We start from the raw sequence: 20,362 nt of genomic DNA on the forward strand, positions 1-20,362 counted from the left end.
CAGATAGTGGTCATAGTCGTTGTTAGCGCCACGATATGTCCTGACATCGATAATGTCGGAGAAGTGCCGTCCATCAATCAGAACGTGGTCGATTTGTGATTCTGTCTGCAGTGGTGATCTCCAGGTGTACCGATACGGGAGACTGTGTTGGAAGTAGGTGCTGTGAATGGCCATATTCTTGGAGGCGGCGAAATCAATTAGTCGTAGGCCGTTTTCGTTCGTCAGCCGGTGGGCGCTGAACTTCCTAATAGTCGGTCTAAAGTCCTCCTCTTGGCCAACCTGAGTGTTCAAATCTACTTTGATGATTTTGACGTCGTGGCTTGGGCAGCTGTCGTACTCACGTTCCAGCTGCGCGTATAATGCGTCCTTATCATCATCCGTGCTTCCGGAGTGTGGGCTATGGACGTTGATTATGCTGAAGTTGAAGAACCGGCGTTTGATCCTCAACCTGCACATTCTTTCATTGATCGGCCACCACCCGATCACGCGCATATCGCCCATCACTATGAAAGCTGTTCTCAGCTCATGTGTGTTGCCGCAGCTGGTATTATTACCTCTAAACGTTCGCACCATTGATCCCTTCCAACAAACCTCCTGCAGCGCTATGATGCCGAATCCACGGTCCTTGAGCACATCGGCGAGTATGCGTGTGCTCCCGATGAAGTTGAGAGATTTGCAGTTCCACGAACCGAGTTTCCAATCGCTGTCCTTTTTCGTCGCAGTGGTCTTCGCCGTTGGTTCCGGTCCGTACTCTCTTGTTGATTGTTCGTTGCTTATGGTTTTTTAAAGGCTGGCTTGCAGGGCCTCCAAACCCCCTAAATTTCCGGAGGACTATTCCTCCTTATTCCCAGTGGACCATGATGCACAGTTTCACTTAGAGTCCCTCGCTGGCATTCGGACGATGATCAGCCGCCCCTAACATGGAGAACAGACGCTGTTGTGAGCCGATCCTGACATGGAGAACAGATGCTCAGTAAGATTTGCACCTCCGAAGAGGAGCAAACCACCCCTCCCTTTCAGCATAAGACCGTAGTTCACACTGGGGTTGGTTACCCGATCTTCCCTAAGGTTGCTCGTATCCCGGCCAGCACCACGGGGAGGTAGGGATAGGAGTTGCTGGGTAAGAGGCTAAAGACCGCGAAATGGGGTCTATTTTATTCCTTCAGGTACGCGAAGTACCAATGGTACGCTTCACCCAGCGTTTGCCGTGCCTTGTGAAATTCTAGAAGCAATACAAGGATGTGGTTGGGGTCCGATGCATGGTCAAAAACAGTATTAATGTTCTGTTATCTCAAGATAGGATTGATTTCCTATTGGTAAGGGGCGCGCCTTCAATGGGATTGCTCTCTGTGAAGGGTCTAAACAGCGGGACCTTGTCATGGTGCTCTTGAGAAAACAAAACAACAACTGTCTCGAAACCGATACTGCATTGCTTCTCAATAGTAATGGAGTATTTCGACATGCACTTAAACGCTTAGGATACGGGTAACGCTACAATAGATCTAAAAACTGGTCGTAGGAAAAAAATAGCGGGTGTTTGCCATTTTCGGCAGGGCTTTCCTCAGCATGGTGACATCGCACGCGCGTGTCAGGACAGCTACCAACCCATTGCCGCTTAGATCTTCAGTGTTGGCTTCAAGTCCCAGGGCCACGGTGAAAGCTTAACTGTCGAAGTGATTGGTCATCCACCCACGGATCTGACAGGGATCCCCGGACCTTGGATGTTGCACGCCATAGTTAACCTTATTCTAGTCTAGTCTACACGTACACAGCCAGTTCGTGAAAGAATCCTGGAAAGTGGTAGATTTGACTGCGTCTATCACTTTTCTTGCCAACATTTATGTTCGCAACACATAAGAAATGTAGTTCAAACATAAAAGCGGCCAGGCCTACTGTGCAGCGTATTTTAATATGTTTGTGGAAATCTATGCTTAACTTGATTCCACATTAAGGACACTCATCACGGAATCCAAGTTTCAAAGTGCTCGCGTTTTCGGGGGCACACTACTTGATACGGAGGCGGCGCACAACTGTCATGTTTGTTGATTTATCTTTGCTGCGTCGCAGCATGCGTGAAATAATAAAAATGACAGTTGTGCGTTGCTTCCGTATCGAGTGGTGTGCCCCCGAAAACGCGAGCACTTTGAAACTTGGATTTCATAAAGAGTGACCTTAATGTCATAGAACGGCGACATCTCGTACCAACTGCTCTGTTTATCTAATCTAATCTAATCTAATCTCATACTTGCGCAGCCAATACTTGAAAGCATCCTGGAAAATGACGGTTTCTAAATTCCGTCATTTTTCTTTTCATACGGCTAGGCCAACTACGCAGTATGTACCGCAGAGATGATTTCTAGATACTGAGCGACTTCAGAATTTGTAAACCCTTAAAGTCGATCCATACCATGAAATCGAGGGGATAGGAAGAAAGCGTGGACCTCCCGTACCAAACGCTTCCAGTTAGTATAAATAATAATCAAATATTATATTAATGAATTTTTCGTTGGGAGCGAAGCTATTTAAAAGTTATGAAATGCTCCATTCGGCAAGTGATGGTTGACGTCGTGCTCAGAATAACTACGTTCACTATAAATAAGAAAAGAAGAAGAAAATCATCATTAGTAGATGGTAACGTCAGCTTCTTTCCTCGGTAACAGATGTGATGACAATTCTGAAAATAAAAGAAGCGCTAGCACAACATTAGAAGATTGGACACTTTAATTATACTCATGTTATTTTTGAAATGCTTTTCCAGACTGCTATCAGAAATCAAGGGGGGTTAAATCCTTGATTCCAATCTAAGAAAAACATTACAGGGACATGAGTATTACTATCTGCGGTTGGGAAGCATCTAGGAAGTTGGAAGGAAGGATTAGTGTAGTATTTACTTAATGACTTACCGACAATTTCATAAGCACTACAGAATTGGAAATTGGGGAAGGTTTTCGTTGGGTCAGGATTTGCCTGTAGCTGGCAATGTGACCGTGGTAGATCTTACCCCGTAACACACCACGTAAAGGTGTCTACCCAGCATTACGGGAACGTACCAACTGCTCTGTTTATAGTATTAAAGGAAATATGATAATTCGTTGGGAGTGACTTGGCTAAGAGGATTAATGTACACTCCATGGGTTCTTCTGAACGTGCTAGCGGAACCATCATTGACGAGCACTGCGTCGAGCTTCGCTAGCGCCTCTAGTAACGCTTGACCACTTCGATTGGTGCAGCGGTTGCCCGTTAAAATCTCCTGCTATGACGACCGGCTTACGACCCACTAAGTCGGACGATAGCCTATCGATCATCTGGTTGAAATGGTTGAAATGGCCTCTTGGGCCATGGTCGCTCCTCCAAGGAAGGAGAAGGCATCGGTTTGGGCACTTTTATCGGCCTTCTCTCTTCCCACCACCCTGATAAATGCATCCTGTTCTTGTTTTGCGGAGCATCCTTAGGTTCTGTTTCAATTCCTTGGCCCGCCGAGCCTCTGGTGCTGCTAGTTGCCGCCTCCGTCACTCTGCTCTCAGCCTCTCTGGAAGGAGCCCTCGCCAAACCCCCTTCGGCAAACCACCAACATAGCTAACGCATCGTCAAAAGAAGTATTTTTTTTAATCACTCATTATTGTTGGGCCCGCCATGGTTGTAGGGGACGGAGGACAGCCCAGCCACAGCCAACTAGCCTTTTCGAGTCAATGTCACCCGGCTCTACTAAGAGACTAGAATGTCAGACTGCCAGCCCTCGTTTTCACAATATTACGATATCCAAAACAAGGTCCGTTAACACGCGGTCAGAATGCCATAATCAGGATCTCACTGGTATTGATCCTGATGTGCCAATTGGCACTCCCTGGGCTCCTGTGCGCTTTGAGCAGCACACGGTCGCTTTGATAGGGCCTGCTTGCGGACACATGTAGCTTTTTGCAGAAGTTTAACAGAGCCCACTGCCAAACCCCACCACGTCCTAGGAAGGCCTCCTAATTCGCAGAGGCCGTGGAGAGGAATCATATATCTTCCAAGAGTTATCGGACATAAAATAAATTTAATATTTGTATCGGCCTAATTTAAAGGGATAAAGTGGAGTGACGATACTCGCTAGCCCCCTCTGTCTGCACCCTTGCTGTTCATTACTGATGATTTTTCTCAAAACAAATGAAATTACTAGCAGGTTTAGTCAGTTACAAAACGTATTAATTATTTTATTCAATATAATAAATGCTTTCACATGCCTATGACTAACAGTGCATAATTTGTTACTTCCTAAAAATTATAGACAATAATCCTAAGATGTACATAGATGTGTGAGCAGTGTTTTTGAGCTAAAACTTAATCTTTTATACCAAACAAAACTTAAAACTAACAATTTAATTCACTGATCATGAGCTCTCACATAGTGCTCATAATTTAAAACCTATCAACTTTGTATCTCACTGTTGAGCGTCAAATTCGATTGAAATCGTCGATTCAAGTAAAACATTGCTGCAAGGCACTTTTATTATTAAAATAATCCTCTATCAAATATATAAATGTTTATGTAGATTTTTCCAACTATTGGTTGTCGTTGTTCCGTCCCTTGGTGTACTTATCCACGTCTAGCCGCACATTCGGAACGGTCAGTTTGTGCTCCCCTCCCGAAGACGAACTCATATGAACAGACGAAATTCGGGACTCGCCGGAAAATAATCCATTCGTTACGTTCAAACTGCCATCCTTCGTTCCGGCGGAGGACGATTTCGTTGCCACCGGGGTGGACGTTCGCTGAACGTTTTTGTCGGTCGTGTGTGTTAACAGTTCCGGCGTCGAAGTGTTGATGTGACTTATATCCAGTAATGATCGCAGCAGCATACTACAGGGACTGGACGAATCCGAGAGGGAGTTCAAATCGGAGTGGGTGCGTATCATCAGTTCACGGGCGACGAATTCTCTCAGATTTAGGGGCTTCCCGGTGGTTGTGTTATGCGATTCATTCGGGTCGGCTTGAAGAGATGGTAACGGTTTCGATTTTCTGGATGAAAGGCGGCGAATATCTTCGGCCGGTGAGAGGGATGAACTGCTGGAATGTTCTTGAAGGTGGGCTTGTTGGTTCTTTTTGAGCATGCTCGAAGCCCAACGCAGACCGAGTTGATTTAGGTCACGTTGAAGGGATTCGCTTGTTTCCGAGGCGGAGGTGTGATTTTGTTGAGGTTTGAAAACGGATTTTTCCGGCAATGGATGAAGAAATTCCACTGAACCAGAATCCGGTGTGGATAGATTGGAGTCGTCTAGAGAATTGTCAAATGATTTGTCGATGATTTTTCGAAGTTTCAGTTCAGCTACCACGTCCGGGAGTGTCGTACTGGAGCTAGAATTGCTTTCCAGTTCAGCTTTTTTATTGTTAATGGCGGCACTTTCTTCGGTAATGTTCATTTCCGGAGCCGGGACGGGAAAGTTCTTGTAACGTAGGTCACTTTTGTCGGTAGCTTCCAATAATTCGTGCAAACGTGTATAATTAGTCTTTTCCGGGTCATATCGAGTGCCCTCCAAGTTTTGCTCGCGAACATATTCTCGATAGTTGGGAAAGTTCTCGTATCCAAGTGCACGAGCATGTTCAAGGAGTTTGTCGCGAACCTCTACGAGGATTTGTTCGGCAGGATCCAGCTTCTCGCTAGGCACTACTGAAATATTGGTCTTCGAGGCTAGCGGAGTTTCGACCTCGGGAATCGTAGACAACTCATGTGCAGCAACGGATTCCTCCAATTGAGGGCTGTATCGAGTTATCGCAACAGGGGGTTTTGTGCGTTTTGCTAAAGGAATATCTCTATGAAGTTCTTGGGTGACGACTGGGGCCACGGGTTGAGGGTTCAATTCATCGGGAGGCAACATTGCGGATACCTGTAAGGTTCATAATATTTATTTGGGATCTACACTGTTTTATGCAGTTTATCACTGTGCAACTATGTTGGCTTGTTGGCATAATATTATTGAAAACTCAAAAGTTTATCTTCCATGCGCGAGTAAACTCGCTTAAAGTTTTGCACGAAAAAACAAACGCTAGAATTTTTGATTCAAAATCGCATGGTTTGACTCATTTGACGCAAAAAAAAATGCAATTTATTGCATGAGCTTAGATACTTTCGAGTTTTTCCCAATAGGGGTAGTAGGGGCAATATGAACATACGAGGCAATATGAGCCACCCTCATTTTGAGCTTATTGACAAGTTTTATCATGTAAAAGTTATATGATCTTTAAAAGGATGCTACACATATGCATCAACGTGAAAACCGCATTAAAATTCAATTCAAACATGAAAATACACTTGAAAATGTAAATTTTCGCTGCATAGGCAAAATTATTATAAGATTTGAAGTTTATAAATAAGGTTTTGACACAAAATTGATTAAAATACAGGTCAAAAATACACCTTGATTGTGTATTGAATATTGTACACACATGTTTGTATTGATACAAATCTGAATTTATCATAAAACTTTTTTTTTCCCAAAACCAGTCTCTATGGGGCAATATGGGCATACCTGCACAGAGCAAGATATCAGGCCTTAAAATACGAACAAGTTCAAATTTCAGTAGTCAAATACAAGAATATTATCATATATGTAAGATTCATTACGGAAAAATTACAACAGCGCATTACTGCGATTGAAACAGAAAAAATGACCATTGGCCAATTGAAATGTGGCTGTTCAAACGGTGAAGAGTGGCAAATCGGTTCAGTCCGCTGTTGTGCGGTTTTTTAATTTTATTTGGTATGGAATACTCACAACTGTAGGAATATCATATTCTTCCATATTACGATACTTTTTTTGCCTAAATAAACGTTTTTGGATGGGTGGCCCATACTGCCCCAAATGGAGTCTCATATTACCCTGTATAGTCGTGAACATACATTAAAATCAATACATTTTCTAAAGAGCATTCCAACAATTTCCAAACACATTTTTCATCATTCATCGACGTAATATGAAAGGTAACATTCTCTAGTATAAGTCAACTACATTTGAACGATGTTTTTCGAGCTTTTCAGCGCTTTTCGGAACGATTTCCTTAGGTGGCCCATATTGCCCCGATCACCCCTACTTTTATGCAACCGAAAAAACACGAAATCTTACCTTTGGAATGTCCTTCAGCAAAGGTTCAAACCCAACTGATATGGTTGGTGCTGCAACCTCGCGGGAGCTTAAATCTTCGGAAGATTCGAACTGGGGAGCGCCGGCATTCGGTGGTCTGTTATCTGGACTGTCACGATAGTCGGAAGACGTCACCGGGCGTGACATTGCAATTCCGCTGTCCTTACTGAGTCCAATCTGTCTGGAATTGGTGAAAATGTTGTTGATCTCCTCACTGACGGGATCGTCCCTGGCCAACTGAGGACTGGTTTGAACTGCAGGCGCTCTTTGCGGTGGTCGTGGTAAATCCAGATACTTGGTGGATGATTCCGGCTGCTCGCTAGAGGATAAGCTGTTTTCAATTAGCTTCTTCTTCTCTTCGCGCACTTTTGGATCATTTCCGAAAGTTCGGAAATTCTTTTACTACAATTCTCGGCCAGGTGTGAATACTTTTCCAGCACTTCCTGTTCACGATCGTCGTCCAAATCGATTACTTCCACGTGACCTTGCGGAGTTATAATTTTTGCAACCTTAGCCGGCGCCTTTTTCGGAGACTTGAGAATTGATTTAAGCGAACTGTCCTTTACCGGAGGTGATTGTTCAACGGGGGGTCCTGAAATATTCGATTTTTCCCGGCGAATTTCTTGCTCTTTTCGACTGAGCGTCTTCATCCAAACGTCCTCCACGCGACTGATGTTCTCATCCGCCGTTCCATTCAGTTGTTGGTCTTGAAGGGTTTCGTCGATTTCATTGAGGAAGTTATAATTTTCATCGATGAATCGTCTCAGCTTTTCCATCCGTGACTGATCCCCTCTGGATTGTTCATCGACGACGCTGTTAGATTGATTGGCGCTGACGTTTACAACAGAGTCGTGCGGTGTTGACACAGACGTTGAGGAACTGACTCCAAGTTGCTCGATAGATTGTCGTGACATGCCCAATAATCGGACAATGTACTGCATGAGATTGGGATTGAAATGTTGCCCACGTTGAGGTTGGGAGGCTGGTGGTTTTGGAAGAGGAGTTGTCTTTTTCAGTTGATGCTTTGGGGCATATGAAGAGCGTTGGGGTTTTGTTTGCTTTTGTGGTTGATTATTGGAGTCAGACAATTCCTTCAAGAGTTTTCCTACACGGTTATCAATTTTGGGCGGTAGCTGTCGGTAAATGGTTGAAGTTGTCGAACTGATTGGCGATGCTTCCGTTAGTTCCTGAACAACTTCTGGTGGCTTTGGAAGAGGTTCCGGTGGCTTTGAATGAACATTATGAGATTCAGCCTGCTTCGTAAGTGTTTCCTCTACCTTTTTTGGTAATATCGGAGGAGATTCTAGCGGTTCCATGGGTTGATCAACGGCGTCCTTAGCCTTCTTTCTTTTCCTAGCTTCTGAAAGCACTTTTTTGGGAGTTTTCTTAACTTTCTTATGCAATTTATCGTTTACTGTAATAACAATTTTTACTGGAATATCGGATCCAGATTGAATACTATCGTTCGATCCAGTAGAGGAAATTTCCACAACCTTTTGAACATTGGCACTTGCAGCACCCTTTGTTTCTATAATAATTGGAACTTTCGGTTTGGATTTTTCCTTCTCCAATCGATTCAGTTTTTCTTTTAGTTGTTTCTCCAGCTCATGAATTTCTTTTTCCTTTTCATGCAAATGTTTCTGTTGCTCCTCGAGCTCTTTCTGCCGCTGCTGCAATTTTTTGATCCCGTTATCAGTCTGACTTTTTGTCGATTTTAGCTTTACAGTTGAAGATTTCAGTTCCTGTTCAATGTCCTCCTCCTTTTTTAGTTCCTCTGTAATCAACTTCTTTTGCTCGTTTACTTTTTGCAACAAATCTTTCAATCTGGCAACTTTATCTTCTTCTGGCAAAGGAATTCCAGCACGTTCGCCAACCTGATCGTATCCCAGCATGATCGTGCTACAACTATCTGAACTGTTGGTGACTTCTCGGTGGTTGGAATCATCCTCCGGAAATTGTGCAGCATACTTTTTTCCCGCAGCAACATTTATTTGCGACGGTCGGTTTTTCAACTGAACTTCTTTTGGTGGATTTCGAACAATTGGACAGGTGATCAGTACCCGTTGCTTTAATAGGTCTTCTACGGCTTGATTCATGCGCTTCTGACGGGCCTCCGAATGTTGGCGTTGACGAGCTTCAGTCATTAGCGGCTTACTTGTCTACAAAATAAAAACATTTGTATTTGTATAGAGTTGTTAGAACTGTTAGGACGCTGAAAAAAATATCATTAACATTCAACGCCAATCAACTAAACAAATTATTCAATATATGAAATTATTTAAAAATATTTTAAAATGTTGAATTAATTGAGCCGCAATTTCAAAAAGATGCGTGGCTACAAAGCAAGACTATAGTGAAGTTGGCTGGGTTCGATTCCCGGTTCGGTCTAGGAAATTTTCTCGACTTTCCCGTGCATAAAAGTATTATTGTGTTAGCCTCGTTATATACAAATGCATAAATTACAACTAGGCTTAGAAACCTCGCAGTTAATAATTGTGTAAGAGCTAAATGAACACTAAGCTGCGAGGCGACAATGTCTCAGTGGGGGACATAATGCCAATAAGAATATATCAAGCCAGGTTGACAGTTTTTCCATTTCAAATAAACCGAATAAATTAAGCAGTCCATCCTGACATCGTTTTCTGAAATCTCCTGCAGTACAGCAACTAATTCTATCCAGTACTTACCACATCAAGGCCTTTGACTTGTGATTCGGCCCTAACTAGTTTGTCCAGCTCCAGCTGCAAATTTTCATAATCCTTACGGATTTGCAGTTTTTCCAGGGCAACCTGCGATCGATCAGGCCCCACTGGCAGATTTCTGAAATATGAATATCTCAATGCACTTATTATTAAATCAGACAATCAGAGCGAATACCTTCTTGCATTCAGCATGTCAGTTTGCAATCGCTCTAAGCGGCTGGCTTCCTGCATGGCGTTCAGCTCCCCTTGTTTCGGTTTGTCATTTCGCTGTACAAACGCACTCGGCTGGTCGTATTCCTTTCGGTATTTGGTGTTAAAATCGTAGTACTGCACTTTGGAAGTGGGGGCTGCCAAACTCGAACCCGTGGCTGCCGACGTCGATTGCTTGGAAGGACTCTTCTGGGTTTTGATGGGAATTGCTTTCGGTACCTCTACCAGTTTCTGCACCGGCTTGCGCGGTGATTCCAATATCGATCGATCCATAACTGTACTCGTGGGAAAGGACAAAGTATTTTCAGCTTAGATTGTCAAATTGTACTATTTTGGGACGAATATGTTGGATTTTCTTTTGAGACAGTAGCTTGTGGATGAGTGTATTTTCTGGTCTTCTCCTCCCGACGCCGTTTGACAAATTCCGATACTTGTGTAAAAGGTTTTATCGGCTGTTGTTTAATTACGAACAACATTGTTGTTGAATTGTTTCCGGTGAGGTGAAGGATGTGGGATTATAGTAAAGTGTGTCTATCTGTTTATTGGAAATGTTCTCTTTGTTTTTATCCGTACAAAGTAGCAGTTCCTCATCCGATGATGAGAAACCAGGTGACATTGGGCGATCACGACCGTGTAAATCTGGAACAGAGCTTGCCTTCGATCCTTTCTTAAATTGTTCAAAGGCACTTAATGTATTAGCATAAGCACTACTATCTTCCACCTGAACCGGAACATCTTTCTTCTGTTCCGTCGGAACGGAAACCTGCACGGCAATCGATTTAGTTGGAATGTATTCCTTCTTTCTCTTAGCTTTCATGTCCTCCCGATTCTGGTTTTCCTTCGCTTGTTTTAGTTCAGCCTGCCTTCCCCGTTGAAGTGCAACTGCCTGCTGAGCGGCTTTTTTCTCCTGAAACCAAACCTCACACTGCTCGGCTGCTTCCGCAGCTTTATGCGCTTCACCGACATCCTCCAAGCAGTGTTGATAATCTGCCTGCAATTTGGCTATGTGCTTTTGCTTCCAATTTTTCAATTCCGTTTCTCTCAACTTTTGTACATTGGCCAGCTCCTTCTGTTTACCAGTTTTGAAATTCTGTCGTACTTTTGCCGCCAATTGTTTAGACTGTTGTCTAACCTATAACAAAGTAAATAAAAATATCTCAAACAATAGGCACGAACTTGAAGACTTGACTGTGGTAAGTAAAAAACATCTGAAAAAATGAAAACGAACACATTACATCATAGAACTGAGTTCGTAAACTTGGTATGAGTGTTAGAACCATAGAATAAACTTTATAATTTAAAATGTTTGTCCTTGATGTTGATTAATCACATATTTACTTGTCTACATCTGCTTCGTAAAACATAAAATTTAGCATTAGATTATATTTTTAGAATATTACCGTCAGGTATTTATTTTTTATTCAAAACAGTCATGTATTGGAATCTTAAAATAATGCGGTTCTCCAGATCAAAATTTATTGAATGCATTTTGATTGATTATGCTTGTTCCAGATGGATTGTAATTTTAATATTTATTGGAAGCATTGATCGCCAGTCTCTTTAAAGTGAAGTCCAAAACGACTTACCTGTTCCAGACGTGCCTTTCGTAGCTTATCATTTTCGGCCTTTCGGACACTGTCCAAACTTGCAAACGGATTTGCACCGGAGGACGATGGTGCGTGTGAACTGTGCACCGTAATATTGATGGACATTATCTCTCGCTATGGTTGCATCATCGTACTTTCTTCAGCCGTCATTGAGCAGGTAACCGCTTCGAAAGTGTAGCCAAATAAAATTCACAATCACGACTGTCCACTAATTTTGTTACCATTTACGAAATGGATCACTTGCATTGATGGGAACATAATCAACTTCTAGTTTTATAACAGCATCTCGTTTATGCTTTTTATTTTCCTTTGATGTCTTTATGTTGACCTCCACTTGCGGTACTTTACGCTGTTGCGTCCCTCCGAGATGCGATGCGGTTTGTTTGTAACGGAATGTTTCCATGGAAATCGTATCGTTGCATGACATTATGATGTTGCACGAGGGCAGCCTTCAAATTACGAGTTATGCCACATGGGACGCGGAATTTAAAATAATATCACAATAAATCCAACAGATGGCAGCGCATATATGCACGTATACGTATACGCCAGCGGCTCTCAATTTTTTTATTAGTGCATGCCACCTTTTCAAATGCAAATAGGCAAGCAAATCTCGGGTACTTATTCAACAGGACGTATGTTATTTTGTAAACAAAGATTCCCACGTCGATTTGTCCAATCTGATGGCTCTCCCACGCAAAACGACAACACTAACAGGTAGCCGAAGGCTTCCCCTACCTGTCTGTGGTGATGGTTTGCGTGGGAGTGCTATCAGATTGGACAAATCGACGTTTGAATCTTTGTTTACAAAACCACATACGTCCTTTTGAATAAGTACCCGAGAAATAGGTGAATATTTAATATTTCAAAACAAAATTTTCAAAACGACTTATCTACTTTTGTAAACAAAGATTCAAACGACGATTTGACGAATCTGATAGCTCTCCCACGCAAACTAACACCATCAATAGGTAGGTGAAGGTTTCCGCTACCTGTTGATGGTGTTTGTTTGCGTGGGGACAAAAATGGCGATAAGCTGAATTGTAGCAACTACCGCGCAATCACACAGACCACAGACCAAGTGTTCACCATACGTCAGGTATTGCAGAAATTCCGCGAATACAACGTGCCCATGCATCATCTATTTTTGATGGCAAAATCATTCGAATTCGCCGCCGTACCAAACTGACTATCTACAAAACGCTTATTAGACCGGTTGTTCTTTATAGACACGAGAACTGGACGATGCTCGTGGAGGAACAACGCGCACTGGAAATTTAATGAAAGGAAAGTTCCGTGTACCATATATGGTGGGGTGCAGATGGCGGACGGTACGTGAAGGATGCGAATGAACCACGCTTTGCAGCAGCTGTTGGGAGAACCATCCATCGATCACACCGCGGACTGCGGTGGGCTGGGCACGTAGCCAGAATGTCAGACAGTAGTCCGGTGAAATGATTCTCGACAACGATCCGACGGGAACAAGAAGGCGAGGTGCACAGCGAGCAAAGTGGATCGATCAGGTGAAGGACGATTTGCGGACCCTCAGCAGAATGCGTGGTTGGCGACGTGCAGCCATGGACCGAGTTGAATGGAGAAGACTGTTATGTACTGCACAGGCCACTCAGTCTAATAATTAATAAAAAGGTTAATCAGTTAAGTGATATTCTCTCTAAAGGTGACTCACAATAATTTTGAAAGTAAAACCATGTGTTGTTACTTCTTTTGAATCTTTACCATCCTTTCCATTAGGCCACAGTCATTGTTACAGCCAGCTGCGAAGCACTAAAAGGATGAAAAGGCCATAATTTGTGCTCAAGTATATTCATGATTCTTCAATTTTTCATTTCCCGTTTAGTTATTCATTTCAGGCTGTGTATGATAATATAACTATCGAAATTAATTTATTGGCTTTTTTCGGTGATAATTATACCACTCAAAGCAGAGGCGCATCCACGTTCCAAGTCGTGGGTAGAACAAATACGAGAAATGACTATTTTGGCAATAGTTATGGATGCAAATTTAACATGAAATCAACTCTGAATGTCTAAAATCTTGACTCCCGGGCAGAAACCTCACAAAAGTTGTGAAATTTACAACATTAATTCGAATCCAACATATCGAATCGAGAAAGGCATAATCACCACTTGGGGATAAATTTGGGTTTTTATATTACAGTCACTCTCAAAATTGAGCGTACAGTATGGATTGGTTGACTACATTCGAAAATTTCAAAGGAAATTAAATAGTTAGCTCGGTTGTTTTTAATGCATTTCAATATTCATCCCTTCCTTTAATGTATGTGTACATAAAATTGTTTAATTTTTTTCTCTAAAGTTCATTTATTTGAAAATAATCTCAAAATACGCCTATTAGATGTGACAAAATTGAGCGTACAGCTAATGTTTTTCTATAAAATTTCTTATTATAAACACGATTAATGTAATTTAATATTGTTTTTTCATGATTATATTTATAATAATAAACATCCGCTACTTAAACATTCAATGTTTTGAAATTAAACCATGTTTTGGTCAAAATGGCGAACAAGTGAGAGGTAAGAACATTGCTCTTTAACAATTCAATGCCTGTGGGCAAAATAAATGCTTAAATTTGTATGTTTCACCAGCATCGCATCTTATATGTGATAAATAATCGAAATCGAGCGAGACATACGATTAATTTGTCAAAATTCAGTCGGTAAATGATGAAAACAGATGTAAACATACAGAGAAAACGACAAATGTTAGGAATGAGATAATTCAAATTTAGTATGTCTTTAACTTAAATTTGTTTTAAAGCTCGATTTTTGTCTCAGGTCTATCATTAAGAGTAATATTATTGAATCCAATCATTCACAGTCAAATTCTAAAAGTACAAGGTGCATGTTAAGGTACCGAACATAAAAACAGCTTTTCAATCCCGTAGAGCATTTCTGATTGAATATTGAAAGATAGCTTGAAATCGTAATTTCATAATTAAATTTGGATTGAACTCCACGGTCTGTTACCATAAGGGATACAATTGGATGATTTCCATGTGGCGAGTAAAAATAAACTTTTTAAGAGTTCGGCAGCTTATTTAATGATATCTTGGTGAATTTAAATGATTCAACCAAATTTGTTCCTACGGTGACTGAGCCTTCAAATATAAAATGACATCTTATAATGTATCCGTGTGCTGCTCTTTCATTAATATTATTATTAATGAGTGTCCTGAGCTTATAAGCTACGTATACATCGACTTTTAAATAAAGTTATACTTAATTTGAAATATGCCGTTCCCAACATTTGTCGTTTTCTCTGTATGTTTACATCTGTTTTCATCATTTACCGACTAAATTTTCCCAAATTTATCGTATGTCTCGCTCGATTTCGATTATCTATCATATATAAGACACGATGACGGTGAAATCCATATCTTAAAGCATCTATTTTGCCCAGCAGCATTGAATTGTTAAATAGCATTGTTTATACATCTTACTTGTTCGTCATTTTGATTAAAACATGGTTTAATTTCAAAACATTGAATGTTTAAGTAGCGGATGTTTATTATTATAAATCAAGACAAAATTTTCAAATCGACTTGACTGCTTTTTTAAACAAAGATTCAAACGACGATTTGACGAATCTGCTAGCTCTCCCACGCAAACCAGGGCCATCAACAGGTAGCGGAAACCTTCACCTACCTATTGGTGGTGTTGGTTTGCGTGGGAGTGCTATCAGATTCGTCAAATCGTCGTTTGAATCTTTGTTTACAAAAGCAGATAAGTCGTTTTGAAAATTTTGTCTTGAAATATAATCATGAAAAAACAATATTAAAATACATTAATCGTGTTTATAATAAGAAATTTTATAGAAAAACCACGAAAAACATTAGCTGTACGCTCAATTTTGTCACATCTAATAGGCGTATTTTGAGATTATTTTCAAATAAATGAACTTTAGAGAAAAAATTTCAACCATTTTATGTACGCATACATTGAAGGAAGGGATAAATATTGAAATGCATTAAAAACATCCGTTGTTAACAATTAAATTTCCTTTGGAATTTTCGAATACATTCATCTAATCCATGCTGTACGCTCAATTTTGAGAGTGACTGTATTTTATGAAACTGTTTCGTCAATTGAAAGTCAAACGTCGTAAATCGTAAGTTTGTGTAGCAAATTGAGAATAATTTCACCAAAATCGATCTTCTCTCCAGTTACAGTATCTTATTAGGTATGTAATTCTGCAAAAACTATAAAATAACAAAATTATTTGTTTTTGAAACATCAACTTTTTTGAAATTTGTCCCCCTGCGGGGTTACTTGCAACAGCTGATACACGATAGTTTTATTTTTTAAACTGTTGGTTTAGTTAAAAAAAATGAACTGAAATTAATTTTGATGTTACAGAATTTCTTTACCATGCCGAGAAACTACAAGAAACCTGAAGGAACTCGCATGTATGCTAATTTTTCAAAGGAAACTTTGATGAAGGCAGCTGTTTATCCGAGAAGCCGCTCGACGGTACAATATGTCCCCAATAACAATTTCACATTATCTTAATACAGAAAACATTAAAACTAAGACTTACGGTGGTCAAACGGTGTTGAATCCCCAAGAAGATCCAACACTGGTGAATGGTTTGCTGCTTGCTGCAGAGTGGGAAATGCCTTTTCAAAAGAATGATCCTAAAATAATCGTGGAAATTTGGATGGCGGGGAAATAAAGGAGAACCGTTTTAAAAACAACTATCCAGGAAATGACCGTTTGTACACATCATTCCGACATAAAGCACTATCAAACCTCTGAATTGAAAATTTCCATCGATCCGCTGAAATCATAAAAAAGCGGAATAAGAGGAAGAGTAAGGGTCAAGTAAGACCCATGCATTGACAGTGGTAAGAATGACCCAGGATGAAAAATCACACATTGCTCGCCCGGTGATTGCTGCACTCTGACTGTAAATTAGCTAAAAAACTACCCATGACATAAAGATGGCAACGTGGCAACTATCCGACCTCTAGTCATTTCACCTTTTTGCCTTCCATCTACTTTTCTCACTACCCATTCTGGAATGCTTCGGATTTTTGAAAATCTTTACAAGCTTCCAAGAGGTTACGCAAATTTTTAATGGTTTCAAGCAATTATTATTAATCTTTGAGGTTTATTAACTTTCAAAATTTGTCATGGACCTTGGCGATTCAATATCAAGAGATCGTACCCCTTGCGAACCATATTCCATGCGGACTTAGGGGTGATTGTGATTCCATAGATTTCAATAAAAAATCTTCAAAAAATCCATTTAAACTAGATATGACTATAATAAAATGCTGAGAATGTTTTGAAAATTTGAAATAATCACATTTTTAGATTTCTATAAATTTTGTTTAACCTCCAAAAACTTTTGGAATTGAAACGTATTTCCTTGGATCGTTAAGAACAATCAGTGGACTATTTTTTAGGATCATAGAACCTCTATGATTACGGTTTATAGTCTGGATAACTTATGAACCGAATTTACTAACACTCAGGACTTGCAAGACGACACCTTCATAATAAAAATTACATATCGTAAACTGTTTAATGTTTGATGAAATTATTAAGACTTGGAAAATCAAACCTACAAGACAATATTGCAACTAAATGGTTACCTAGGTGATATGTTCTTACCATAATCATGGGTAGGACATTGCCTTGACTGTCCCACCCAGGAATATTCATGCGTAGGACATGTCCTACGTGTCCTACCCACTCCCGGCGCCACTGACTCAAAGCGAAAGGGAGTATAGATAAAAGTAATGAAGATACAGATTCGATTGACACCGCAAGCGAGCGGCAAGTGTGAAATGAATAGAAACTGAAGATTAGCAGAGGGCCATATGAGAGAACAAACATTGTTGAAATCGCTGTTATTCTGCCTAACGTCCACCCAGGAACGGCTTGGATAGTGACGTGGTGATCACTGTACCAAGACAGGCCTTGCGCCACGGCAAGTGCTGGCAGCGTTTGTTTACAAAAGTAACAGCGTTGCTAAATCGTCTTGAAAAGTATTCGCACATCTCTTAATATAGGATCCCTAGTTATTACGTGCTGGAAGCTGGAAGAGGCGGCAAGTTTGGTATCATTTTGGCGCGCAATGTTTGTTTGATGAAATATGACAGCTAGTACGCATGACGCAATGAATGACACCTAGCGCCACCAAACGACGTATTGCCACAGTCAGTATTCTAACGTACTTTGATTTACACAGCTTTTTGAGTAAAATTTGTTCTAGCCTGGATGTCTGTTATCTGTGGTTGAAGTCATGGTCGATGGTAATTTTTCTAGTGTTACGTCTGTTTGTCTGTGGTCTAAAGGGGAGGTCCTTAAAGAATTCTCCAAGCAGTTTTTCAAGAAATTCTTTCAGAAACTACTTAAAAAAAAACATTTAGGTAAACTTTAGAATTTCCTATAGCAATTCATTCTGAAATTGTTTCTAATTTTTTTCTGAAATTCTGCCGAAAATTCCTCCACTGGAAACTCCATTCCCTCGAAAACTTCTCCAGTATTGTCAGATTTTCTGGATATGATACACTGCGCGGCGTTTGTAATGTTCCCAAATGGGTACTTGCACAAAACTTCACGCGGCGAATGACTGTCGAAAGGTATGGCCGCGCCAAACGATACACCGCAATGCTCTTCACCCATAAGAATCAAGTAAACGGGGTACAGAAAGCGCGACGGTACCTTTCATGAAGGGTTCGGCGCGTGCAATTTTGAGAAAATCAGGCAATATTTTTTTCCAAATTTTCTCCAGAAATTCCTTCAAAAATTTAAGAAGGAAATTATAACTTCCGAAAAAAAAATCCAGAGAAAGTTTTAAGTAATTTCCTAAATAAATTTCAGAAAGAATTGACCTTTCCCGTCGAAAGCTAACTAACTCGTTTCATTATCTCAATCCACTCTTTGGCTTTTTGTCGTAGAATTACGTCTTTCGGTAAGATAGGGGGTTATTCCGCAATTTCCGTCACGAAAAGAGGTCAGGAAGTAAGAGCCAATAACCAGACTTCGGAATTCTCACTCATATGAATAAAAACCTGCGATTAATCCATTAAGCGGAGTGTGATTCGAACCCAAAACAATTTTAAAATGTTCAGAGTTCCCACTAAAACCACGCCACCACATGAATTGATTGAAAGCGAGTGGAATAATTGCTGTATTGAACCTTTTGCTTATCGTGGTGCATCGTCAGATTCAATCAGCTTGGAGAGGCAAAGTAAGCAGCATTTGATTTTCGCGAAACATGGGAAGAAGGATAACAATTTTTCACACCATCACTTGTGCCGGAGTTTATCGCACTGTAATTTATCCGGATAAAATGCATGGTGGAGTGATCTGTTGTCGCGTGAGTGAGTGAGAAATCCGAACCCTGCCAATAACTCAGTTTTTTTTTTCAACGGATTCTGTGTAGATTTTGGTATGAATCAATCGGTTAACTTTCTTATATTTCATATAACTATTATAAACAATTGATTCAAAGCATTTACCTATTGAAAATCCAATTTCAACAGGTAGCGTTCAAATTTCACTTTTACAGTAAACTGCCTACATCTCGGCTATATCCATCCACTATCGAATCATACCCATACCCAATTCTACGTTCAGTTTGCGATCGTGTTTTCAATACAACCTTCTACTTTTTAAGGTCAACTTTCCCAAAGAACCCATATTTTTTGCAGCATCCAACTATTTTCAAAATGGAAAACAAAAATTTAAAAAGTGCTGCACATGTAAACCGAGCCTGTTAGTCCAATCTTGAAAAAAAGTACTTTTTCGAATTTTTGTTTTAAATTTAAAAAATACTTAAAGGCGTAAACAATATGGGTTCTTTGGGAAAGTTGATTTTAAAAAAGCCAAAGAGTGGACTGAGACAATAAAACGAGTTACAATTTTCGAAGGGAAAGGCCAATTCTTTCTTAAATTTATTTAGGAAATTATTCACAACTCTCTCAGGATTTTTTTTTTTCAGAAGTTAGAATTTCCTTTTAAAATTTTTGAAGGAATTTCTGGACGAAAATTTGGAAAAAAAATACTGGAGAAATTTAATAGCCAGAAACAAACCGCGTGGAAATCATGTGTATGACATTTCATATCAAGATATTCACCCCTATTCTTGTTTACGGACAAACGAAACTTTCGAAAAAACGAATGCAGTTCGTTCGAATCGTTTCCCTATTTGATTTTGCTGGCGTAAACGAGAATGCGCATCAGCTTTCGTTCGAAAGCGCGTTCCTACGTAAACAAGAATAAGGGTAATTGTACATTACGTGATTAAACTCGTAGGCTATTCAGGCTGATTGTCCGACATTTCGCGGTCTGCACCGTTTTGCGGTAATCTGTTACGTGTTTTATACTATTTGGCAGTATTCCGTTTCGCGGTATCCAGGCTTTTAGCACAGACAAACAGACATAACACATTGAACATTCAGTCATCAAATTCATCGTCGTACACATACTAACGACATCTGTTGTTTTCCCTAAGTTAGGCAAATCACACATCAGATAGCGGTAGTGAGCAAACGTCAAACTCGAGCAAATCCGATGGGCGCGCCACGAGTGATCAATTGGATCAACTAATGACTATTTAAATTGACCAGTAGATCAGTGAACGATGAGAATTTTACGAGTGTTATGTCTGTTTGTGGGCTGCGAAATGGTGAGTTGACATCCGGGAAGGGGCGCCTAACATAGCTCTG

At 40.5% G+C, this 20,362-nt stretch overlaps 1 protein-coding gene across 1 annotated transcript; it reads right to left on the reverse strand.

The window, feature by feature from the left end:
- Positions 1-4,163: 4,163 nt before the first annotated feature.
- On the reverse strand, positions 4,164-12,013 carry LOC134226193 (nucleoprotein TPR-like). The gene is given in 9 exon segments (XM_062706806.1): positions 4,164-5,865; positions 7,102-7,484; positions 7,487-9,278; positions 9,807-9,939; positions 9,997-10,337; positions 10,339-10,360; positions 10,362-10,495; positions 10,498-11,163; positions 11,618-12,013. Coding segments are annotated over 9 exon segments (4,920 nt in total). The 5' UTR covers positions 11,744-12,013; the 3' UTR covers positions 4,164-4,542.
- Between the last annotated feature and the right edge of the window lie 8,349 nt (positions 12,014-20,362).

This window comes from Armigeres subalbatus, chromosome 3 (genome assembly GCF_024139115.2).
Source record: "Armigeres subalbatus isolate Guangzhou_Male chromosome 3, GZ_Asu_2, whole genome shotgun sequence".
NCBI lineage: Eukaryota > Metazoa > Arthropoda > Insecta > Diptera > Culicidae > Armigeres > Armigeres subalbatus.